This window comes from Sus scrofa, chromosome 1, assembly GCF_054392235.1.
Source record: "Sus scrofa isolate SSC_HxYL_T2T_F1_AM1 chromosome 1, Sscrofa_HxYL_maternal_Yorkshire_Landrace_v2.0, whole genome shotgun sequence".
Classification (NCBI taxonomy): Eukaryota; Metazoa; Chordata; class Mammalia; order Artiodactyla; family Suidae; genus Sus; species Sus scrofa.
Window position 1 is genome coordinate 164,675,841 of NC_139383.1, and position 26,948 is coordinate 164,702,788.

Below are 26,948 nucleotides of genomic sequence, written 5' to 3' on the forward strand. Positions count from 1 at the left end.
TCACTTATATCTGGAATCTAATATACGGCACAAATGAACCTTTCCACAGTAAAGAAACTCATGGACTTGGAGAACAGACTTGTGGTTGCCAAGGGGGAGGAGGAGGGAGTGGGATGGACTGGGAATTTGGGATTAATAGATGCAAACTATTGCCTTTGGAATGGATAAGCAAAGAGATCCTACTGTGTAGCACTGGGAACTATATCTAGTCACTTATGAAGGAGCATGATAATGTGAGAAAAAAGAATGTATATATATGTATGTGTGGCTGGGTCACTTTGCTGTACAGTAGAAAATTGACAGAACACTGTAAACCAGCTATAATGGAAAAAATAAAAATCATTTAAAAATAAATGTTTGATAGAATTTGCCTGTGGAAAAAATTTTTAATTTATTTATTGTTTTTAATTGTTATTTCCCCAATACAATTTTTTTTCTACTGTACAGCATGGGGACTCAGTTATACATACATGTATATATTCTTTTTTCTCACATTATCATTCTCCTTCATAAGTGACTAGACATAGCTCCCAGTACACAGCAGGATCTCATTGCTTATCCATTCCAAAGGCAATAGTTTGTATCTATTAACCCCCAGCTCCCAATCCACCCCCACCCCTCCCCCTCCCCCTTCTCCAAGTCCATGAGTTTCTTTTCTGTGGAAAGGTTCATTTGTGCTGTATATTAGATTCCAGATATAAGTGATATCATATGGTATTTATCTTTCTCTTTCTGACTTAATTCATTGAAGATAAGAGTCTCTAGTTCTTTCCATGTTGTTGCAAATGGCATTATTTTGTTCTTTTTTATGGCTGAGTAGTATTCCATTGTGTATACAGACCACATCTTCCTAATCCAATCATTTGTCAATGAACGTTTAGGTTGTTTCCATGTCTTGACTTTTGTGAATAGTGGTGCAATGAACGTGCAGGTACATGTGTCTTTTTTAAGGAAAGTTTTGTCTGGATAGATGCCCATGAATGGAATTGCTGGGTCACACGGTAGGTCAATGTATAGATTTCTAAGGTACCTCCATACTGTTCTCCATAGTGGCTGTACCAGCTTACATTGCCACCAACGGTGAAGAACAGTTCCGTTTTCTCCACATTTATTTATTTTTTAAATAAAAAGAAAAGAAAAGGAGCTGTCAAACCCTGAAAAGACATGGAGGAAGTTTTACATATGACTAAGTGAAAGAAGCCAATCTACAAGGACTCCATACTAGTATGATTCCAGCTATATGATATTCTGGAAAAGGCAGAACTAGGGAGACAGTAAAAAGATCAGGGGTTTCCAGGGGTGAGGGGAGTGAGGGATGAGTAAGTGGAGCACAGAGGATTTTTTAGGGCAGTGAAATTATTCTGTATGATACTTTAATGACTGAAACAGATCATTTATACATTTGTATGAATAAACAGGGTGCACAAAACACTAAGAGTGAACCTTAAGGTAAACTATGGATTTGGGGTGATTATGATGTAATACTGCAGTTTTATCAATTGTAATTCATGTACCACTGTGGTGAAGGAACTTGATAATGGGGGAAACTATGTATGAGTGGAGTACGGGCCATATGGGAAATCTAGTACATTACATTCAATTTTTTTATAAACCAAAAACTTCTATAAAAATTAAACTCTATAAAAAGAAATATAGGTGTAAAAAATGTATTGTAAATACAACGTGATTTTCCCCTAAAGCTGTTCTTAGATGTTTTCAGCAGAAATATGAAATTTTATATATATATATATAAAATGAAGATATACACATATATGCTATTTTGTTTTATTAACTTACATTTTTCCCTAAACCATGTAAGCAACGGTTTTCAGAATTAAAATTATTTATAGGTAATCTAATAAATTAGACTATAAAAGCTATCATTACACCATATATTTAAAAATTTTAAATAACATTACTCATGTTATTATTGTTAATAGTAATACTAAGCATGTACTAGTCTCCATGAAATGGACTTGATAAATATTTCCTTACTTAATGCCAACAGTAACTCTATGTGTTAGGTATTATTACTACCCATACCTAAAGAAAAATAAACCATATTTTTACTAAGCTTAAGTAACATTCCCAAATTCACAAAGCTGATAACTAGAGGAAGCAAACTGGAGAACATTCTTGCCAAATTCATTACTTGAGTTCTTAATCATAAACTAATATTCCATCTATAATTATAAAGCTAAATGTCATAATAATTTTCTGAAAGGCAATACGCTCATAGAAATAGATAACACAGTGAGAAGGGAGCCTAACAGAAGATACTGTAGCCCCAATTTCACAGAAATGGATCACAGTGGAGGGAAGGGCTGATTTACCAGCTACACAGAGGACCATGTTCAGAATTGGTAACGTGGAAAATGCACCACAGAAAGTGAGAGTGAACAGGACATCATTCATTGAGCTGTTGAACAGTTGTCTATGTGTGTTTCATTCCACATTCCTGTCAGTTAAATAGACAGTATGGAATTAATCTCTGGACAAAATAAAATAAAATAAAAGTTGCTTTGCTAAAGAAAATAATGAATTGGAAGGATGAAATAAAAGCAACAGTTTTGGGGTTAGGCTCACCAAAGTAAAATCTGATCATTCTGGTAATTAATGCCCCTAGCTTAACTTCTGAAATCTCTGTCATTACTTGTCAGGGAACTTGATCAATCATAAACCCTTCCATTGTCAAAATAACTTTCAATAAGCCTTACCACTCTAAGAGAGAAGATAGGAAAATTAACTTCCATTCACAACAGTAGAGGGAATCCACATCAAGTACCTAAAATAATGCCATTTTCATTCATCAAGGATCTCTGTACAGAGGAAGAACGCCAAGAGTATGAAAAAATATGACCACGATTAAGAAACAGAATGTATGATAGAGAGCAAAACAAAACAGGAAAGTGGTACAATTTAAGATATGAAAGAGAATGGGTATTTTTTAAAAAATCTAATCATGATCTTTAGGAAAAAATGAATATATTTTGCATTCATATATTAAGGACAAAGCAATTTCAAAGTTTTAAAGCACAGTAAGAGGATATTTTTAAAATGTGTCTAGTCATGCTTCCTTTAGAAAAAAAATTACTAGAAAAGTTAGAAGATAGAGTTGAATGTTGGAGTATACCCATTCCCTTAATGCACCCACTCCTTTGAACAGCTTGAGCAGACCCATGGCATTGCACACCAGTCAAAATTCTGACAACCTCCAGATGCTTAGCTCCTTCCTGAAGATCTCCTATGCACTTCTCCTATGCATATCCAACTTCCTACATGTCCCTTCTACAGGTATCCAAAGCTTAACACATTGAAAAGATAAAGTAAATATTTCTCCTTCAAATATTTCTCTCCTAGTCTTGGCCATCTCAGCAAATATCAACTCCATCCTTCCCTTTGATCAGGCCCAAAATACTGGATTTATTCTTAAATTATGTCTTTCTTTGATATGAAACATCCAGACTAAAAAGAAATCAGTTGAACATAGCCTTCAAACTATTAAATATATACACATTTTCTACCCACACTATTACTGCCCTGATCAACCACCATGATCTGTTTTTTTTAATATCACCCACACTCTTCTGCTTCCCATGGGTCTGTATTCCTTTTCTTAAAAGAGCAATCAAATAAATCTTTTTAAAAAGTAAATAAAATCATGTAGGTCTGTTGCGGGTGTGGCCCTAAAAAGACAAAAGACAACAACAAACAAAAAAAAAACAAAAACAAAAACAAAACAACAACAAAAAAAACAAAAAAAAAGAAAATGACAGAAATAGGAGGTATTTGATGAAGTGAGTGAGTCAGCATTAGAAAGTATTTTCAAAGTTAACATCCTTTTATTTAAAATTCATTTAAGTATAGTTTCTTGCAATAGCTTTTTTTAAAACTGTGTCATAATTCCAAAATTCCTCTTTAAAATTCCCCTTTTCATACTGCAGTATTTTTGAAAGGTTAAACCAGGCATCTTCTCCTATCTATGACCTCAGAAATATCTGCCATAATTTGCTTCTGGAAAATTAGCAACATTATATGTAATTATTTACTCTAAAACATTTAGCTTAGCATAGAGTGGAAAATCTTTCTAGAGATGATGTCTAGAAACAAAAGTGTTGTTTAACATAAATAACAATTTTTTTTTTTTTATAGGGCTGCACTTGCAGCATATGGAGGTTCCCAGGCTAGGGGTCTAATCAGAGCTACAGCTGCCACATATGCCACAGCCACAGCATCGCAGGATCCGAGCCACATCTGCGACCTACACCACAGCTCATGCCAACACCGTATCCTTAGCCCACTGAGAGAAGCCAGGGATAAAACCCCCAAGCTCATGGTTCCTAGTCGGATTCATTTCCACTGCACCACGATGGGAACTCCTATTTTCTTGTTTAATCAGATAATATAGGAGAAGAAAATGCATTCAACATTCAATTAATCACCAAGTATTATGATTTCTTTTACTCGTCTATTTCTCAGCTCTTAACATCACTCCATATCCCCCACCAGGCTTAGGAGATCTGTTTATTTCTTTCTGGATTACAGTGAAAGACTAATAAGAGTTTCCCCATCACCAACACCCCCCCCCCAAATCTCTCCTTTATACTGAACTTTGAGTCTTTTTTAAAATTCAGATCGGATTGACCCTAGTCCACACACTTTGGTGGCTCTTTTCATTGTTTCATGTTGATACATGGATTTATAATCTGGCTTTGGGGATAAATTGACTACCGATTTATCAAGTATTGATAAATTTATCAACTATCAAGTATTGACTATCAATTAGTTCAGAATATGAGACCAAGTGTGTAATAGTTAGACAGATTCTGGTAGGATACGTTAGGGAAGGTGAGGAGTGTAAGAAGGAAATTTGCCCTAATAGAAGGCTACCCAAATGTAGTGGACCCAGGGACAGCTAACAAGGTTCAGTTAATTCAAACAACTTGAAGTAACAGTAAGTGCACAAAGAAGCCTCCAAAATTTCCTGACTTGTATCATAGCTTCAAAACTTAGCCAACATTACCTAATTCTCTTCCTTAACCCTAAGGAATAGTAATGAAGCCACTAAAAATGTTTAACTATGATTAACACTAATTTTACCCCTCCTTCAAATCAAAATAAAAACACTAAAAAACTGATCTATTGGTTTTTTAAAGTATTTTGCTTGCATGCTGATGTATCTTTTACTCTTTAAAGTTTGTCTTTAAATAGTATATTTATTTAGATTCAAAAAATAAAATTTCTGGTGAATTTTAAATGGTGACACTTTAAAATTATTACATCACACTTTATGCAATGATGTCTAAAAGCCATATAAATGTGGTATTTACTATCATCTGTCCTAAAAAATTATATTGTCAATTTTATTTCTTAAATTTTTATTTCTATTTCACCTCTTCCATATCATCACACTGTAACATATGTTTATACTTGAAAATGGTTTTAGTTTATAATATGCAATATAATATATATATATTTTATAATATGTATGATATTGTGACTGTAAGGCTGCAAATATTAAAAAGTTTCTTTGGGGTTGAATTATCCTAACAATTATTACAGGTTCATGGTTGCTTAAAAATAGGACAAGATAACGCACTTGGTAAATAATTATTAAATATAAACTAATCATTTACTTGCAATGCATCTTTGAAGGGTCCCCCCTTTTCTTCAATTGGTTTGTGTATCCACGGATGAAATTACTTATTGATAGAATAAAATAAGAATTATCATCAGTTTTATTTACTCTTTTTAGCATATGAACATCGAGAAAGTTGATCACATATTTTGTTATAGCAGTCATTGTATTATTTCTTAATATCCTACTAAATATATGGCAAAGTCACATTTTGATCTTATGTCAAAATTTATTCTTATAGTCTATAAACTGACCAATCCATTAGTCCTATATTCCTGTATGTTTATCAAAAGGTAAATTAAAGACTACCTGGCATGCCAAAGGTTTTGTGACCTGTGCATTAGTTGGTTTCTCAATACCAGTATTTTAAAATATCTCTAAGTCTCATACCCTTTCATTTTTCTGACTCTGGCAAAATGTTCTAAAATAATACTGGGTATGGGAGATAAATATGACTTTCATTTGAGAAGTGGATGTAGGGTAACCTGGGATAAGAGAACTTGCTCGTGAAGTACTTCCTTAGGCAGATGGCTTTTTGAAGGCCATGTGTGGAAGCTGGAAATCTGGGGTTAAAAATCAAATTACCACTCCTGTGGGGAATTGTGAGAGGAAGGCAGTGATGTGGTGGTGGTAATTATTTTAATAACTGCAACTCTCTCCATGAAAACAGACAGAGCAATGAGAATAACAAAATAAAACAAAAAATCCATGGAAGCCGACAGCAAAATTAGAGGATGAGTTTTCCCCATGAACCCTAAGATACAAGTTAAGACAACCCATTCACAGCTCCAAGAATTGCAGGATATCAGCACCTGCTTAAGAAAATTTAGGGGAAGCAGCAGGATCTGAGAACAGGAGAACTCCCAGGCTGACAACAGACAATACCTGGGAAAGCAGTCCAGTTAATAGGAAAATAGTCAATGAAACTAATGGGGTTTTACAAATTGTGATTGGGGAGCACATTGAGAAAGGCTCACTGTAAAGTCTAAAGAATTGGAGCAATCTCAACCCTATAAACAAAAACAGACAAGACTTCTTTCAAAAACAGCTCCTCTCCTTAGAGGGAAATGCTAAGAACAGAATTCAAACTGAAAGGAACAGTGACAAAAAGGCAGAGAAGAGGTCCATGTAGAAGTCACCTGGGGAACAGAGCCCAGGAATTTGGGGAAAGAGCAAGGCCATAACTGAGGGCACATTATACAAATATTAGGAGTAAAGAGCTCTAGAGCAGTGAAGCTAGAAAACATCTTTACTCACCCACTTTCCCTTATACATACCCCCAAACCTGAATCCATTTAAGAATGAGCAACAGAAGAGGGTCATAGTTGAATCATATGTAATATTATATAAGGACAAAAGACCAAAGAGTAGAATAATCTTAAATACAATGTGAATATGGTATAAATAGTGAGAATATTCTAGAAAACATGCCCAGTAGAGAAAAAGAAAACAAGAATAAGACTTTTCATAGTGACCTAAACATTAATAAAATCATAAATAGCATGAAAGAGCAATACAATCAAGAATTTTTAAAATTCAGAAATGTAATTATATTCAGGAAAGAATTAGAAATAGAAGAAAAATCACTTCTGAATAAACTAAAAGGAACATGAGAGGAAATAAGTGCAACAGATACCACTGTAAGAGTCAAGGGGAAAAGAAATAAGATGCTTAATATCCAAAAGTAATGAACAAACTGACAGAGGAGAGTGACAAAGAAGAGCCAACATAGTTATAAATTTACCAGTTCTTTCCAATGGCCTGTAAACAATGACCATCTCAGCAGCAATGCACATATCTAAGCACAGCCTGTGGTCTTAAGATATTTCCCACTGTAAGAATCCAGGACTCTGAAGAAAAGGCTTATTCCAGATCTGAAACAAGGATAATCCTGGTATGTCTTGTCAGCCCACAGAGTAAGGAAATATAAAAGACTGCTAGAATTGCATCAAATGTTCTTGGTAGCCAATATTAAGACATTTCTGCTCTGTAAATATAGGAAATTTTGAATATCAGTAGGGATAAAAGTTGCAGTAGAATAAAACACACCCAATAAGTTTAAATTTATGAATTCATAATGATACTAAGAGGAACTAATTTTATTAACACTGGGGCATGTCAGTGAACTAATTCATTATTTTGTAAACAGTATTCTGACTGTATCTAAATGCACAAAATATTATATGAGGAATTTCTCTTCATTTAAATATTCCAACTAATAACCTAAGCAGAAATAATAGAATTACAATATCACAGTTTTGCAGCTCCTAATTAATCAGTGGTTCTAAGCTATGATTATAGTCTACCAGCACCACAGAGATAACCAAATATCATGTGTCCTTAAGATCATACCACCTGGGAGAAAGTCCCCAAACTGATTCACATCAAATCTATTGTTCCAACTACAATTTTACAGGAAATATAGAGGACAGAGAAACATTTAAAATCATATCTAAGGGTGCACGCAATCTCTAAAATCTAAAATAAAATTTTACAAAGCAAAGGACCAGATATTTCAATAAATTCTAAGAAGAAAAAAGAAAGAAGTACGAAGAAAAAATACATTAAAACACTTTAAAAAGACATATCCAATTAAAATGTCTGACCTTTATTGTGAATTTGTAAAAATAAAATGTATTTATTAGAAATTGGACATTTGAACACTGTGTATTTGATATTAGCAAACTATTGTTAATTTTTTAGGTTTGAAAATGGTACTCTATGTTTAACAAAAAAGAGCCCATACGTTTTGAGATAACATATGGAAATGCTTGTAGATGGAATAATACAAGTGGCGATGGTAGGGGTAAAAAAATCGTCCATAAGACAGTAATTATTAAATATAGCTGATATGGTTCCCTGGGGTATATTACAGCATTATTTCTATTTTTCTATATAGTTGAGTAACAGGAGGCTGACTTTTTTCTTCTATATATGTTTGTTGACTTTCAGAAAAATATGAATTGTAGTTCATCCAAGAGTTATATTGTCATAAAATAGTAACTTGAAATTATGAAACATAACTCATCCCTACTGTGTCCATTAGAAAGTATTCAAAAGGTCATTTTGAAACCACTGTTTTGTAATACTGCCTCGTTCTGCCAATTGCATTCAAGTTCAGGTTCAGTACTTGCTTTAGTAATCCAAGGTTATACATTTCAGCTGATAGCTGATGTCTGTCCACAGAGCCACTCAAAGGCCAGGGGAAAGCCATTTAGAATCCCCAGGAATTATTTATTATTCTTAACATTTATCTACAAGGTTATAAAGGATATTGCAATAGTCAATGGAGGATTAATCCCAACTTGCAGAGAACATTCATCTGAGAAATTTAATTTGAATTTCATGAAGAGGTTAACACGCTTTAGATAAAATATCTGATAAGAGTATGCAAAGGAGTATAGTTGTGCATGTGGGTGTTTCCAATCTGTATACTATATATTTAGAGATGGATGTTTATACAAGCTTGTTAGATCAATAGAAAGAAGTTATTTTGTACAATAACTGACAAACTGGGAAGTCAATCAATTTCCTTGGTTTCATTTTTAATTTGAAAGTGTTTCTTTTTCTTCCCCTTTGGGCTATCCATTTCTAACAACTTCAGATTCTAAATCACAACAACAAAATAGTCTAATTTTTTTCAACATTGGCTCCAAATAAAATTTCTAGCCTTTTGGTGAAAGAATAACAGCAGAGTTGTCGAAAGGATGGTGGAGAAGCATGAGGAAAGCTATGTTCTACACATGGTTCTGCCAAGATTTTCTTGGACTATCAGTTTTTTAGGTCTCAAATTATTTTATTTTTCATAAAGGAGGAAGATAAACTAGATTTTATTCTAAGTAACTTTTCAATGTAAATATAATGTGAAAGTCAAAGACTGAAATTATCTCTTGTTAAATTAGTAAGAGTGATTAACAGCTTAGAAACCACACAAAAAATAAAATGTTACACATAAAAGGATAATGACCTTTGTTCTGTTACTTCAATAAAAAAGAAAATGTTTTAATAAGAACATAACATTATTTTACTTTGTGTGTGTGTGTGTGTGTGTGTGTGTGTGTGTGTGTGTGTGTGCTTTTTAGGGACGCACCTGTGGCATATGGAAGTTCTCAGGCTAGGGGTCCAATATTGGAGCTGCAGCTGCCAGTCTACTTCATAGCTCACAGCAATGCCAGATCCTTAACCCACTGAGTATGGCCAGAGATTGGACCTACATCCTCATGGACACCAGTTGGGTTAATAACCTGCTGAGGCACAACGGGAACTCCCTAACATTATTATTTTAAAGCAGGTTATCATGACTTATCAAAACATTCATAAAAACCCATATTCTGCATGAAATTGACTGCTTTATCAAAAATAATATTTAAAAGGAAACAAGATTTAAAAAACATACTTCAATACAGAAGCAAAATGATACTGACTGCTGGCACAGATGGAGGGACAGAAGCCAAATTTGCCAAATTGAAACCACTAAAAAGCAAGAAAAATAGAAGAAACAACTGTCAACACATTGATTATAAGGTAATCCCTTAGAAATTGAAAACAAACACACAAAAAACAGCCCTAAAATTGACCAGTGTTCTACCTGGAAGGAGTATCAGTTCACAGGGTAGGGAAAGGAAGCAGAGAAGAGGCTGGCCGTCACCGACTCTGTTTGAAGCAGGGAGTGAAGGGCTGAGGGATATCTCGGGCGAGGGTACCAGAGAGGAAAGATGGGAGCAGAGGAGACCCCTGGAGGTCCACAGACTACCCACAAGGTGGTGATCTGAGCATCCCTTAAAGAAAACTAACTCCTAAAAGAATTAAAACAAACATTATCTGGGATTCACATAAGGCCAGTAATAATTCCTACTCCCAGCTGCCAAAGTGGAAGACCTTATCATTCACATTTCCATAAGGAAAATGATTCAGAATGGTTTTGCCTCCATGCTCAGTAGGAATATAGCCTTAGACTAAATGCTACTCTGGTCTCACCTAACGAGGTTTATGACAAAAAAAAAAAAAAAAAAATCAAAGTATCTCCAAGTAATGAAACTACATCTCAGTGCAAAGCTCAAAAATAATTTTTACAAGTAAAATATTTAGCGCTACCCAACAAGATAAAATTTCTAAAGACAAGAGGAGTCCAATCAAAAATTGCACACCATGCAAACACATAGGAACACGTGACCCAGAGGAGGAAAAAACTCAAGCATTTGAAACTGTCCTGGAAATAACAAAGATTATAGAGTTAGAAGTGGCCAAGAGGATTTAATATCCCCCTCAGCCTGACTAAATTTTAGAGGGACTTACTTGTGTCTAGAGGTTCTTGGTTTATCATTGTCTTAGAGTGTTTATTTTGAAAAGAGCAGCAACAACTTGTAATTCTAAATTCTTTCTCTGCCCCTTTGCATCACACCTCTTCTCCCAACCTTTGGGCAGCTTTATAATCTAGGAATGCTCTTCCTGAGGACCTAGGAACCATCTCTTTGAAATGTAAACATGGAAGGAGAGAGCACTTCCATTGTCTGGTCTCAATGGGAAGACAGTTGGAAAACAGTGATAATCTAATTGCAGAGAAGAACATTTGAAAACTCAGGAATAATCAAGGTCCTTGATATATGCTCCTGATCAAACTTCCCGGCCCAAGCCCTCCAGTACATTTCCATTAGCCCACCCCAGTAAGACTACAATGGGAACCAATTAGAAAACAGTGGGAAAGCTTCCAGAGGCTTAATCTACCTATAATCAGAGTACTTGACAAAGGGGTGGAGACAAATACTTGAATAATAATGACCAGGAATTTTCCAAATTAAAAAAAATTATGAACGCACAGATGCAAGAAATTCAACAAACCCCAAGCACAAAGATATATGAAGAGATCATGTCAACATACATCGGAATCAAATTGCTCAAAGTCGGTAATGAAGAAAGACTTTTTTTTTTTATCATTTATAACTATCAAATGTGCCTTGTTTTTTTTTTCGTATATTTTTTCAGTGTATTGAGACATAATTTACATGTAACATTTTTTAAGTTTAAGGTGTACAATGTGATGATTTGATACTTTGATACATGTTGTGAAATGTTTACCACAGTAACATTAACTCATCCTCCACATAATGACCATTTTGTTATAGTGAAAACATTAAAGCTCTACTCTCTTAGTAGCTTTTGAGTATATAAAACAATATTGTTAATTACAATGGCCACCCAGTCTTCCAAAGTGGCTGTATCATTTTGCATTCTTACCAGTTGAATAACAATGCCTGTTGCTCCACATCCTACTCAGCGTCTGATGTCATTCAAAGTGTTCTAGATTTTGACCACTAGATCTAATAGGTGTTTAGTGGTATCTCACTGTTGTTTTAACTTGCATTTTCCTAGTAACATAGGAGGTGTGTGCATTTTTTGATATGTTTATTTTCTATCTGCATATCTTGGTGAGGAGTCTTAAAATCTTTGGCCCATTTTTTCTTTTTTTTCTTCTTCTTTCTTTCTTTTTTTGGGGGGGTGGGGAGGGGCTGTACTTGCAGCATATGGAAGTTCCCAGGCTAGGGCTCCAATCTGAGCTGCAGCAGCTACAGTAACATGGGATCCAATCCTTGTCTATGACCTATACCACAGCTCATGGCAATAATGGATCCTTAACCCACTAAGAAAGGCCAGGGATCAAACCACATCCTCATGAATACTAGTTGGATTCTTAACCCCTCCCCCCGCCCCCGAGTTTTGGCCTATTTTTTAATCCAGGTGCTTGGGATCTTATTGCTGAGCTTTAAGAATTCTTTATATTTTGGATAATGGTCCTTTACTATATGTGTCACATATTTTGCTCCAGTCCTTGACTTTTCCTCTCATTCTCCTGACATTTTCTTTAGCAGAGCAAAAATTTTTGCTTTTAATGAAGTTTTGGTTTATCATTTATTTCACTCATGGATCATGTTTTCGCTCTAAAACATCACCACATCCAAGGTCATCCAGCTTTTTCCTATGTTATCTTCTAGGAGTTCGATAGTTTTGTGTTTTACATTTAGGTCTATGATCTGTTTTGATTTAATTTTTGTGAAAGATGTAAGGTCCGTGTTTAGATTTTTTTTTTCCCCAGAACATTTTGTTGAAAAGACTATCTTTGTTCTATTGTATTGCCTTTTCTCCTTGTCAAAAATTAGTTGGGTGTATATTTTTAAAAATTTTTTGGCCGTACCTGTGGTATGTGGAAGTTCCTGGACCAGGGATCGAACCTGCACCATCGCAGTTACCCAAGCCTCTACAGTGACAATGCTGAATCCTTAACCCACTGTGTCACACAGGGAGCTCCCTCAGTTGAGTATATTTATTTGGGTCTATTTCTGGGTTCTCTATCCTACTCCATTGTTCTATTTGTCTATTCTTTTGCCAGTGCCACCCTGTCTTGATTACTGTAGCTTTATGTACGTCGTAAAGTCAGGTAGTGTTAAATTGCAAACTTTTTCTTGTCTTTCAATATTGTGTTGGCTCTTCTGGGTTTTTTGCCTCTCCATATAAAGTTTAGAACCAGTTTGGTCAATGTCCATAAAATAACTTGCTAAGATTTTGATTGGGACTACACAGAATCCACAGATCAAGTTGGAACGAACAAGCATCTTAACAGCATTGAGTCTTCTTATCCATGAAGTATATCTTCAAGATATATTTTGAGTGCATTAACTTTTTAATTACTGCACTTAAGCCTTTTAAACTCCACAGAATATTGTTCTCCAAGTTCACACACACACACACACACACACACACTGAGCCTCAAGTCCTTAGCTGACAAAGAACATGAAATTATAAAACATCAAAGTTCTTAGGGAGGAAAAAAATGTGTTTTAGACTTTTAATTTTAGAAAAACAGGATTTTTAAAAGATTAGTATGGTTTAATTCTTAATTAAATATTGCCTGAAGCTTCACATAATTACCATAGTATAAAACAAGAAAAAAATCAAATACTCATGTTTAAGTATATTTTATTAGAGTTCGAATATGTTTTTTAACTTCACCAAGTTAAAAATTAGTGCCAACTTTGGTAATAATTAATAGCTTATATTTCTGCAAAGCCTTAGAAATTGCAACATTTTTTCTTTGTTTTCCTACTTAGTTTCTTAATGATTTACACTTCTGTCAAAATCAGTTCTCATCTAAGAAAAATAGTATTATTTTAAAATGTTTACCTCTTGCTTCAGACATGCATAAAACAACTAAATGTTAATATATTTTCTTATGGAAAACAGAAAATGATGCCCCCTAATACTTTTTTCTAAGTGAAGTTGCCATTTAAAAAATCAGCATGTTTCTGTTCTTTATTGAGTTGTGACAGGAATAGTTGGCAGGATGGCAGATTACAGAAGCTCTATTCAAAAGCCTTCATCAGTTGAAAGAAGCCAGTCATAAATTTCCATTTATATGCATGCCCAGAATAGGTAAATCTGCAGGCCTACATTAGATTAGTGATGACCTGAAGCTGTGGGGGTTAGAGGGAAGTAAGAAGTGACTGCTACTGGAAGACCACTGAATTGTACTCTTTACAATGAATTGTATGAAGGTTAATTACATCTCAATAAAGCTATTAAGATATTTTAAAAGCAATGATTATTTTAATCAAAAAAATTATAACAATTACACCTTCTAATTTAATTTGAAATCACAAAGAGCTTCTGTTGGGAGTATTCTTAATTGAACAATCTGAAACACCGTAGGAGCTTGTACCTCTTACTCTGTCTCACTAGCACCCCTAGTTTAGGAGAAATCAAAAAGCCTCCTCATTCCTTTCTCTCTGTGTTTCATAATTTAATATTGAGAATGTGAATCAAAGTGAATTTGAGCATTTCACACTTAAATTTTCTCTCTGTCAGTATTAAAATGGCACTTGAATTTTTGTATATGATGTTGTTTGTAATGTAATTAAGTTGCTCTTGGATACATTCCATCTTATATGATTCTTCATTAATTTGGTGGCTTGAAATTTGTTAATATGTTCTTATTCTCCCCTAACATACGGTGCTTTGACATCTTTAGGGATTGGATCCTGACCTGCACAAATCTTTCCCATAACCAAATAGCTGACAAAATCATTTTTGTTCTTTGGGACTTTGTGCCTTTTTGTGTAAACAATGCAATATCTACAGTCAGCAAAAACCATCTATATAGTGAAAAAAAAAAGTCAGAACAATAGAAAATGGGCCAAAAGTAATGTCATAAAATACACAAAGAATAGATTTCATTTTATAATTGATGTTACTTACTAGGAGGACATGTAGTTCTTTTGGTGCCAACAGCACAAATGGCAAAGATGAAAAAAACCATTGAGTGGAAAGAAACCAGGACTTGTGGAGGTCAGATCTAGCCAAGTTATGGCTTTTTCGGTAAGGTTAATGTATTCAGATGTTTTACAGAACCAGACTAAGATCTATTAATCAATCAATCTATCTAATTTAGTATAAATATAATTTCATACTTTTTATTTTCCATAAAGATATTTATCATAAAGATTGGCTCACTTGATTATGTAGGCTGACAATCCTCAAGTTCTACAGTCAGCAAGGTGCAGACCAAGGAGAGCCCGTGGTGAAAGCTCCAGTCCAAGTTAAAAGACCTGAGAACCAGAAGGGCTCATGCTGGTGCTCCTGTCTGAGTCCAAACAGGCTTGAGATCTAGGAAGAGCTGATGTTTCAGTTCAAGTCCAAAACCAGGAAAAAAACTCATGCCCCAGTTCAGAGACAGTTGAGCAGAAGAAATTCCGTCTTACTTGCATGGGGGTTGGACTTTGTTTTTATTCAGGCTGATTAGATAAGGCCCACCCATAGTAGGAAGGGTCTAATTTTGCTCAGTCTACTGATTAAACTGCTAATCTCATAAAAAATCACCCAGAATAATATCTGACCAGATATCTGGACCCTTGGTGGTAAGCAAGACAATTTGATCTTTTAAAAATTATCACAATTAGTTTTGGGGATTTCTACAGTTCTCCCCGACCCAAGTCATGTTTTAGAGCAGCAGATATCATTTAAAGTGCACACCAGAATAATGAGCTTCTAAAAACATAGATATGTAATAAGTACTCCTAACGAATTAAATCAAAATCTTTCAAGAGACACCTGGACATATATGTTTTAAAAAATTATTTTCAGTTGAATCTAATGGATTCTGCTAATTCAGTAAAATTGCATTAAAAGATTGTGCTATTTTTATAATATTCAGATTATCCATATGGGAACCCTCAGGAGATTTCATCAGCACCTCATTTTTGTATATAATAGAAGAGGCTTAATGTGAATATAGAATTACATTTTCCCTTGGCTTTGATTGTAACCTCAGAATTATATGACAAAGGAAAATTGCCTCAAGTGACAATTACGCATTCTAAAATGCATTTCAAAGAATACTCTCTGTTCTAGTATGTCATCTTTGCCTTTTCAGTTCTCCCATATGATCCCTGTAAAAATACCAGCTAAAGAAGCCTCCTGTCTTTATTATTTCTTGGCTCTCTTTAAAATTACTGGTACTGGAGTTCTGGTTTGGCAGCATGTTAAGAACCAGATATAGTATCTGTGAAGATGCTAGTTTGATCCCTGGCTTTGCTCAGAGGGTTAAGGATCCAGCACTGCCATAGGTCAAAGATGCATCTCGGATCCAGCATTGTTGTGGCTGTGGCATAGGCAGCCATAGCGAAGATTTGACCCTTAGCATGGGAACTTCCATGTGCTGAGTGGGCCTTAAAAAAAATAGTAATAAGAGTTCCCATAATGGCGCAGCGGAAATGAATACAATTAGGAACCATGAGGTTGTGGCTTTGATCCTTGGCCTTTCTCAGTGGGTTAAGGATCTGGCATTGCCATGAGCTGTGGTGTAGGTCGCAGAGGCAGCTTATATCTGGCGTTGCTGTGGCTCTGGCATAGGCCGGCAGCTGTGGCTCCAATTGGACCCCTAGCCTGAGAACTCCATATGCCATAGGTGCAGCCCTAAAAAAAAATAATAATAACAATAATAATAATAATAATAATAACCTACTGATGCTAATTAGGATGCACCACAGCCCTGAAGAAGATTCAGCGATGTCCTGAGTTTCTACCACATTCACAGCCCTTTCTTTCTTTTTTTTTTATTTTTTTATTTTTGGTCTTTTTGCCTTTTCTAGGGCTGTACCAGCATCATATGGAGGTTCCCAGGCTAGGGGTCTAATCAGAGCTGTAGCTGCCAGCCTATGCCAGAGCCACAGTAACACAGGATCTGAGCCACATCTGCGACCTCTACCACAGCTCATGGCAATGCCAGATCCTTAACCCACTGAGCAAGGCCAGGGATCAAACCCGCAACCTCATGGTTCCTAGTCAGATTCGTGAACCTCTGAGCCACGACGGAAACTCACCCACAACCCTTTCTCATCAGAGCAGCTAAACTCTTACATAAGTTGTCATACTTTGAGCTGCTACCTGGACACAGTTCTGATGATACTGCTGTCTATAAGTTGGTCAGTGACCTAAAAAGTCATCTAAGACAGGAAATCATTTCAGCACGGGGGAATAATTAAATGAAAAGAGACCAAAAAACCACACAAAACCCTGCACAGAGAAGTTTATAGCAGCCTTATCCATAACTGCTAAATCTTGGAAGCAACCAAGATATCCTTCAGCAGGTGGCTAGATAAATAAACTGTGGTACATCCATTCAGTGGAACAGTATTTAGTACTAAAAAGAAATGAGCTATCAAACCATGAAAAGACATGAGGAAAGCATATCAGTAAGTGAAAGAAGCCAATCTAAAAGGTTACATACCGTATGATTCCAACTATATGACATTCCGGAAAAGGCAAATCTATGGATACAATAAGATGTCAGAGATAGAGCAAGGAAGGATGAATATGTGGAGCACAGAGGATTTTTAGGACAATAAAAACACTATCTCTGATACCATAATGGTGGAAATATTTCATTCTTCATTTGTCTAAACACACAGCATGCACCACACAAAGAATGAAACCTAAGATAAATGGTGGACTTTGAGTGACTGTGATGTACCAATACAGGTTTGTCATTGGTGAAAAAATGTACCATTCTGTTGAATGATGTGGACAGTGGGAAGGTTTGTATGTGTAAGGAGAGGAGATAGATAGAAAATCTCTACTAGGGAGAACAGTATAGAGGTTCCTCAAAAAATTAAAAATATAGATACCATGTGATCCAACAATCCCACTTCTGGATATAGAATCAAAATAATTGAAATCAGGATCTAAGAAATATCTGTATTCTCACATTTATTGCAGCATTATTCACAATAGCCAAGACATGGAAACAACCCAAATGTCCATTGACAGATGAATGAATTTTAAAAAATGATATGGAATATCATTCATCTTCAAAAGTAAGTAAATCCTACAATTTTCAACAACATGGATGAACCTAGAGGAAATTATGCTAAATGAAATAAATTAGTAACAGAAAGACAAATATGGCATGTCACATATAAGGTATTTCTAAAATAGTCAGCTTCTCAGAAGCAGTGAATAGAATGGTGGTTACCAGGGGCAAAATGGGGAGTCTTTTTAAACGAATACAAAGTTTCCATTATGCAAGATAAGTAAATTCTAGTAATGTTGTGCAACATAGTACTTAGAGTTAACAGTAGAGTATCCTGCACTTTGAAATATGCTGAAAGGATAGGTCTCCTGTGAAGTGTTCTTACCCCAAAGCAAGAACACAAGAAAAACTTTGGAGGTGATAGATGTATTTTGTACCTTGGTGTGATCATGGTATGGACATATGCATGTGTCCAAACTCATCAAAATGTATACATTGGTTGTATTTTTTCACATCAATTATACCTCAAGAAAGCTAAAAAATAAAAATCATTAGAATCACACCACAAAAACAGGCCATCTCTAAACTCCCCAGATCATGAATTCCTGTCTAGAGTCCTGGTCTTTAAGTCATATACTTGAAAAAATAAACATTTATAAAGTAAAAAGATACAATGTATGTGAAAAGAATGGGTGATTTTATCATTCCAGATTTTTATACCATAGAGAATTTTTTAGTAATAAACCCTACATTCCTGTTTCATAGCTGATTTTTTTCACTCCACTGTATGTAATCCATACTTTTGGTATTGGTACATAGCAAGAGTGAGAAGAGCTTAGTGCTTTGATCTAATCTCTTTTACAACAGGAAAACTGCTCCTGCAGGTGAAACAAACTAACTAACTAACTCTAATACTATTTACTAGGAGAACACCCTTATCTCCAGGATGGTCTTAACTGAATACCCCTGAGTAGGGATTTCTTACAGGAAAAGATAAAATGAGAATCTTTGGAATTATGAGGCAGGCATTATTGGAAAATGACCTGTCAGTTGGAATATAAAATAAAGCTGTTTCAGAGACTATGTGTAGCCATTGCCACTGTGTAGCTCACCTAGAGTCAACCTTTTTTTAACCTACTTTTTATCATCCTTCTCAAACTATTAATTTGTATAGATTAATTAAATATCCACTGACTCTGCTATGATTTAAACTTTAAAATAGGGTTGGTTAACTTAGATGCTAAAACATCTGATTTCAACCTCTTTTGTTATCATTTTGTGTTTCTCTAAATAAAGTGGCTTCTGCATAGCCTAATTTTCTTTCATAATACAGATAAAAGCCTTACAGTTAAGTAAGTCATCTCGGTGTTCTGAGGGGTACCTTGGCAATGTCTATAAATTATCCACTAGTAGTTCAATTAATTCTGACTTGTGTAATTTAGTGCTTACATTACTCTTAATTACATTTGTTTAAAGAGGTCTTGAAGGCACTTGTATTAGCAAAGTGGTGTCCCATACACTTCATTGTTCTTATACATTTATAGAATTCTGATATGGTATTTTATCAGCCTCTCTCTTTGGCCTGATAAGCTAATTTATGTCTTGCAGAGAACAAGCCGAACAGATTTTCATGATGGATGGGATGTTAGGGGTGAAGGTTCACTCTGGTGCCCTGGAAAATCTAAAATCCTCAGGGATGTAAAGCAGTAGCCTCACAAGGTAAAAGACAAGACTAGGATTTCAGCTACTTTCCTCTCACTATAGCCTCAGTCAACACTCAGAAACATAAGCATGCAGAGCTAGAGAAAAGGTGTTGGTCATCACAAATTATAACCACATTCATTCAGTACTGGGGAGAGGGAAATGGATAAAGCTGAAGTGACATATATTATCATGAAGCTGATGTTCAGTGGGAAAGGCAAACAGTAAGCAAACACCAAAACAACTACCCACTTTAGTTCTTTCAAAATCTTGCCCATTTATATGAGGGAAAATAGTAAAGGGAGCATTTTGGGGACTAAAACCATTCCTCTTTATAAAGCAATGTGTGGAGGGGTTTGGGATTGGCATATGCACACTGAGCTATATGGAATGATTGGCCAACGGGGACCTGCTGTAGAGCACAAAGAAATCTACTCAATATTCTGAGATAATCTATGTGGGAAAAGAATCTGAAAGAGAATGGATATGTGTTCATGTATAACTGAATCACTTCTTGTACAGCAAAAATTATCACCACCTGTAAATCAACTATACTTCAATAAAACTTTCAAAAAGTGAAAAAAAAAGTAATGTGTAGACTGAAATTAATGGCGAGATGTGACTGGTGGATTGGAGGTGAAAAATTTGTCCTGTGACTGTTCTAGAAAGAAAAAAAAGCAGCGTGGACATAGACGTAATTGGGGAGGTTTTCCAGTGAAACAAAATACAAACATAAACACAAATATATGGAAATTAATATTCCCTGTGAACTAAAAGTGAAATAAGGAAGGCACAGTAGCTCCTAGCTGGGCCTATATGAACCACCCCCACACAAGCCCCCATTCTCCCCTGTTTTTTATAATCTCTGGTCACATACAGAATGTCCAGCTGTAAGACCTCTAACTGTCCAGGGCACAGCAGAGTCACAGATGGAAGGAGAAGGCTGTTCTTCACACACATGTGGGAAATGCACACGAGTCAAAAACAATTGTCTGCTGGGGACTGTCCTGTGGAATCAGGGGCACTGTGTTGAAGCAGTTGGTGCAGAAAGAGGGGTGTCCTTGGGAACCCACTAAACTCTCAACCTTGGTGGTTCAGCCAGCTGAACCCGGGTTTCCTTGGAAAGGAAATTTTTGTTTCTGTGATCCAATTTACAGTTTTGAATTAGCACTCTTGACATGACTGGTGGAAAAATGAATTGGTCAACAGCACAGGACAAGAGACCCAGAAGGAGAGGGCAAAGGGGGAGATAGGATGGCTCTGTCTGGGGAAGGAATGTTAGGAGCTATGGTTCAGAGTCCCAGTTGATGAGATACATTAATGGTTTTGAAAAACGTATATAAGCCCCTGTGTCCTTGTGTTTTGAGGCAAAAGGCTTTTCCTCAGTCTCAAGGGCTGGCTCAAGAGTTAATGATTAGGAAATATTGGTTCAGTTAAAAACTAGTTAAAACAGTCTCTGTGATGTTATGTCCTGCCTTGGCCCATGAACCTACTCTAACTGGCTTTTTACAAATAATTTCTTCCTTGCTTAATTACTTTCTTTTACTAATGATTACTTTCTAGTTAGAGTTATATTGCATGCCTAGTGTTTTCTTTTCCTTTGAAACACTAACACCTTCTTCCTTTTGTGAGCAATCTTCACTGTAGAGAGACGGTCAAGATGCAGTAACACTAAAGACCACCAGAAACCATCACTGGATGCCTGACTTTGACCTTGATGACTTTGAAATGATCTATGGAGGAAGAAGAATACTTCCAGGGACCCTAATCCTTATCAACAGACCTGGAGTTTTGTTTTTGTTTTTGTTTTTGTTTTGTTTTATTTTGAGCTAAACCTATAAAACCTATTGCTATCCCCTCTCAAGGGAGGATTAGCCTGCTATGGACTCCTTTGCCTGGCAAAGTGATATAGCTGTTCTTTCTTCTTCATCCAAAACTCTCTGATACTTAACTGGTGCCAGTGTAGAGAGGCTGGTTTCAACTACAGTTTTGGTTATTTTGTGGGAGTATTTCTTTAAATCACAAAAACAGCAATAGGAGACCACTTTTTAATTAGCTTCAAGCTTACAACTGTACTAATACTCTTACCATATGCCTATTTCTTTTTTTTTTCTTCTTTTTTTTTTTTTTTTTTTTTTTTTTACAGCCTCACCTGCAGCATAAGGAAGTTCCCAGTAGAGGTTGAATTGGAGGTGCAACTGTTGGCCTAGGCCACAGACATAACAATGCAGGATCTGAGCTGCTCTGCGACCTACGCTGAAGCTTGCAGCCATGCTGGATCCTTAACCCACTGAAGGAGACCAGGGATTGAAGCCATATCCTCACAGAGACAGTATCAAGTTCTTGACCTACTGATCCACAACAGGAACTCCATGTACATCTATTTCAACTAAATACCTTCAAAGACCCTTTCTTTATGTAGGCAGAGTAGCTCCCATATGACATCACCTTTATTTATGGATTTATTTATTTATTGCCATTCCCACAGCATGCTCAAGTTCTCTGGCCAGGGATTGAACTGGTGCCACAGCAGTGACAATGCAGGATCCTTAACCTCCTGAGTCACCAGGGAACTCTTGACATAACCTTTTTTTAAGTGAAGATATCAGTATAGAATTTTAGCTACATATAACTCATAATTCAAAACTTCTATTTCCATCAAATCAGACAGATGTTTTGAGGTATTTCAGGTAAGGCTCCAATGTGAGCTCTAAGTATCATAAAGAGTACACATGGAACCTGTGTCTCTGTATTTCGTATAAACATTAATTTTAAAAACACTGTAAAGAGTTTACTAGAAATGTTATGATAACAAAAAGATTTTTTTTTAATGTCTTTTTAGGACTGCACCCACGCATATGGAGGTTCCCAGGCTAGGGGCCTAATCAGAACTGTAGCCGCCAGCCTACTCCAGGTCCGCAGCAATGTGGGATTTAAGCCACATCTGCGACCTACACCACAGCTCACGGCAATGCTGGATCCTTAACACACTGAGTGAGGCCAAGGATCGAACCTGCAACCTCATGGTTCCTAGTCAGATTCGTTAACCACTGCACCACTGGGGGAACTCCCACAAAAAGATTTTTTTTTTTTTTTTTTTTGTCTTTTTGCTATTTCTTTGGGCCGCTCCCGCAGCATATGGAGGTTCCCAGGCTAGGGGTCCAATCGGAGCTGTAACCACCGGCCTATGCCACAGCCACAGCAACTTGGGATCCGAGCCGCGTCTGCGACCTACACCACAGCTCACGGCGACGCCGGATCGTTAACCCACTGAGCAAGGGCAGGGACCGAACCCGCAACCTCATGGTTCCTAGTCGGATTCGTTAATCACTGCGCCACGACGGGAACTCTTTTTTTTTTTCTTTTTTTTCTTTTTGTTTTTTACAAAAAGATTTTTTAATAAAATCCTTAAAAATGTACCAGGTAAAAGCACAAGCCATTCAAAGAAAGATTTAAAACTTATATTTCATTTTTTTATCTTAGACTAATTTAAAAATGTTAACAATGTTCTCTACATATGGCAAAAACATCTTGCATTATGTAAAGAAACAGTATTTACTATTAAAGCAAGATACCATACTTATTTGCAATAAATATTACCTATCTGAATATTTTATTCTCTGGCTCATGAGATTTCATAAAAATAATCATTACAGCACTCTTGGAATTCATAATCTAATTCCAAATCAATATTTACAGACTCACAAAGGAAAAGCTGACTAAGTATTAAATTCAGCATGGGAATGGCATTTTGAATATAACCATCTCTATTGCTCATTGTCTTGGTTGCATTTTAAATACCTAGTGGATTTTGCAATTAAATTCTCATATTTACCCTTCTCTAAATGCCAGTGATTTAAGAATGATTTCCCTCTAAAGAACAGCAGACTTTCAAATATACATTTTTTTTTTTAAATCCTGGTCTATTAAGCACATCTGTTTCCAGTTCTAAAAAGTGCTAATCTTTCTGTTAGCCATTTTTAGCCAGACATGTATTTGTTTGTAATAATTTCAGCCATCAAAAAAGACTGACAGAGTATCCAGAAATGTTTATAGATGAAGAGCTGCAGTGAAAGGAAAGGTCATTTATTCAAATTTTTGAGAAGTAGAGGAAGAAAGGAGAATTCATATGAAGTTTGAGAGGATGTATCCTGACAGCTCTTTCTAATTATTAATTAACTGCACGGAATTTTGAATATTTTACACTTATAATTTCTAAGCAATGACATTTCTAAAGGTACCATACAGTTCTTGTTCTCTTATAATCTATTTTAAAACAATCAAAGCATATATAAAAATTACATGTGACTAAGTATTTTTATTGTTTTAAAATTTTAAACATTCCATAGTATTTTATAAAAATAGCCTATATGTATACACCACAGGTCTTCCAAAAGGTTCTATGATTATAACAAATTACTTTTTAGGAGGTAGAAAGAAATTTCCTAATAATCCCACATAAATAATTCAAACAATGTTTTTAAAGTCTCTGTTAAATTAACTTTCCATTATCTACAATACTGTTTTTTCATTCATTATCACTATTTCATTCATTGTTCAAATTTTTAGTTCATCTAACTAAAACATGAATTCTAACGTTTAAACAGTTGAACAAATTTTCCACCATTTTGAAGTTTCCTCTGTTCTAAAAACCATATCATTTTTTCCTAATAAATGGGTCACATATGTATTAATGTATACTTCTATATGTGCCTCAAAATATATACCCAATTTATTCTGTAAAATGCTGATTTTATTTTTTCCTCATCCATAAAACTTTGTCATGAAACTTAAAATAGACATTTGATACCCCAAAATACCATCTTTGAAGAGAAAACTTTAAATATTTTAAAATATGCATTTCATTTTGTAAACCAACTCAAAACCAATGCTTTATTCAAAAACAGCTGCCATGGACATTTTAAATTGACGTTACCAAGTCTGCACTGCCCACTAGTGGCAAAAGCCTGTAAGTGCATAATTTTAATTAAATTGACCAATTTTTTTTCTTTTTCCTTTTCTTTAAAGTGTAGTTGATTTACAATGTCCTGTTAATTTCTACTGCATAGCAAAGTGACACAGTAATATATATATATATATATAAATATATATATACACACATTATTTTTCTCACATCATCTTCCATCATGTTCCAGCACAAGGGATTGGATATAGTTCCCTGTGCCGTACAGTAGGACCTCATTGCTTACCCATTCTAAATGTAATAGTTTGCCTCTACTAACCCCCAAATATTAGTTTTATCAGTTAAGTTTAGAGCCAGTTATTTCATAAGGAAATACATATATACTCTAAGCACAACATGATTTTTGTGTTGTGAACTATGTTTTCTTGTATATCATTAATTTACTGTCAGTGTTCACACTCAGACACATCGCGTTCAGTTAAGTACCTGTGACTATAAATACTATGAAACCGTGTGCACATACACACACATTGTGTATTTACCCAGTGTTTAAGCTGGAAATAAAACCACTCTGACAATATAACATGACTCCATAAATAAGTTTATCTAGCCTGCTAGCTTTAATTGCTTAATTTAATCCTCATTGAGAAACATTCCCAAACTAATTTTCTGTGGTTCTCACTGAAATGACCTTTTATTAATAAATGGATTTTAAGCAGGCGGTATTGGGTTGACTAGCTGACTGGTTGTGAACTGGTGCATGATGATTACTCTGCTCTATGAACTTGGGGATGTCTGCATATGACCATATGTAAGGTATGTGCTGGCAATGAAGGCTCTTGAACATTCCCTCCTGGGATTTCAGCAAATTGAGTCAGTGACTCTACACTTTATCACTGCTGGAACAAACCTGAAGCAACATTCATATGGAATTTCATAAACAAAAAGGAATATGGCTTTCTACTTTTTAAACAACTGATGGAACAGTACTTTATATTAAGGTATGATTACATAATTGATTTAGATATGCAGCTCTTGAGACAGCTGTCAGCACACATATGACTTGTGTGTATATTTATTTGTATCTATCTATCTATATACATATGTTATACACACAAACTAAATGTTAACTCATTTGAGAGCATTTAGCTTGTCATTATTTTTGTTCAGTAGTTTTCTTTGCTTTGCTGCAACATACTTACCCAGCACAGTGCTTTAGTATTCAGAATACACACAATTAAATTATTACCGTTATTATTTTCTATGGCCGCGCCTTTGGCATATGGAAGTTCCCGGGCCAGGGATCAAACCGGTGCCACCACAAAGATAATGCCAGGTCCTTAACCTATTGTGCCAAAGTGGGAACTCCACAATTAAATTATTTAAATAATGAATATTAATAAATCATGGAAATTGTCCATGACAGCATATAATTGACAAAAATGCGAAGGCAATGTATAAAAGCAAGTGGCTTATCCGAATAACTATAATGCCAATACGAAAAGAACCAAATGCACTTAAGGTGATATTTTCAGACTGCTTCATAACAGAATAAGATAGATTTATTTATTGTAGATGCTATGATATAATATCTTCAGCTATTTGTCCCCTCATATATGCCTGGAATTGAGAGTTAATTGTGTCATGTGGTTGATCATTAAACCTATGTGTTTAGAACAAGATTTTTTATGGCTCGAGTTTGACTGAGTCCACTATTGCTATGTGAGCTCAAATATTCCTTTTATGAAGGGAATTCAATCTTCTAACCTCCTTTCCTCTTGTCTGCTCACTAGGTTACACCATGGAACAGAGAAAATAGTCAATTTCATGCTTCCTTCACTTCATAGGTCTCCATACCTCTTTCACACTTTTTGTCTTTGAATCTTTCAGTTCTTCATACTTCTGTTTCCAGACAAACAAAGCTGACTCCAGCCGTTCTATTTCTTTTTCCAAAGATAAGCGCATTCTAAACAGAGAAGTAAGGGCAAAATAGACTTACAATTTAAAAATCATTTTAGGAATGCATTCCATTTCAGATTTTCTATTTTCCTAATTTTTGATATTTGCATATGATCATTGTCATGATAGAAAAATTTTTAGCTTATGAAAAATTATAAATATTGAATAAAAGTGGATTTAATTTGTTCTTATGCCAATTGGCTTTCCAGTACTTTAAACATATTTAATTCAGCTTTGCCAATATAAAAATAATTGACTTTCTGCCTGCTTTCTCCTGTATTATCCATCCATTTCTTTCAATGCCGTTTATTCACATTGTTTCCTTACACTGGAGGACATACATGTTTCTAATTTTAACATGATTCCTATACAATTTCATATCATGACTATATATGAGTGAAGAATACTTGATACAGCAGAGAATACCA

The 26,948-nt window shown here is 35.3% G+C and overlaps 1 protein-coding gene across 5 annotated transcripts in view; it reads right to left on the bottom strand.

The window, feature by feature from the left end:
• The window catches only part of CCDC102B (coiled-coil domain containing 102B), a 281,228-nt gene that overhangs the window by 199,346 nt on the left and 54,934 nt on the right, over positions 1-26,948 (bottom strand). For 4 of the 5 annotated variants that reach the window (XM_085018144.1, XM_085018160.1, XM_085018153.1 and 1 more), the window contains one exon: positions 26,419-26,527. The exons of the other annotated variant lie outside the window; for it this stretch is intronic. In XM_085018144.1, the coding sequence (XP_084874270.1) occupies positions 26,419-26,527 (109 nt within the window). The remainder of the gene's footprint in view (positions 1-26,418; positions 26,528-26,948) is intronic. 5 annotated transcript variants of the gene reach the window in all.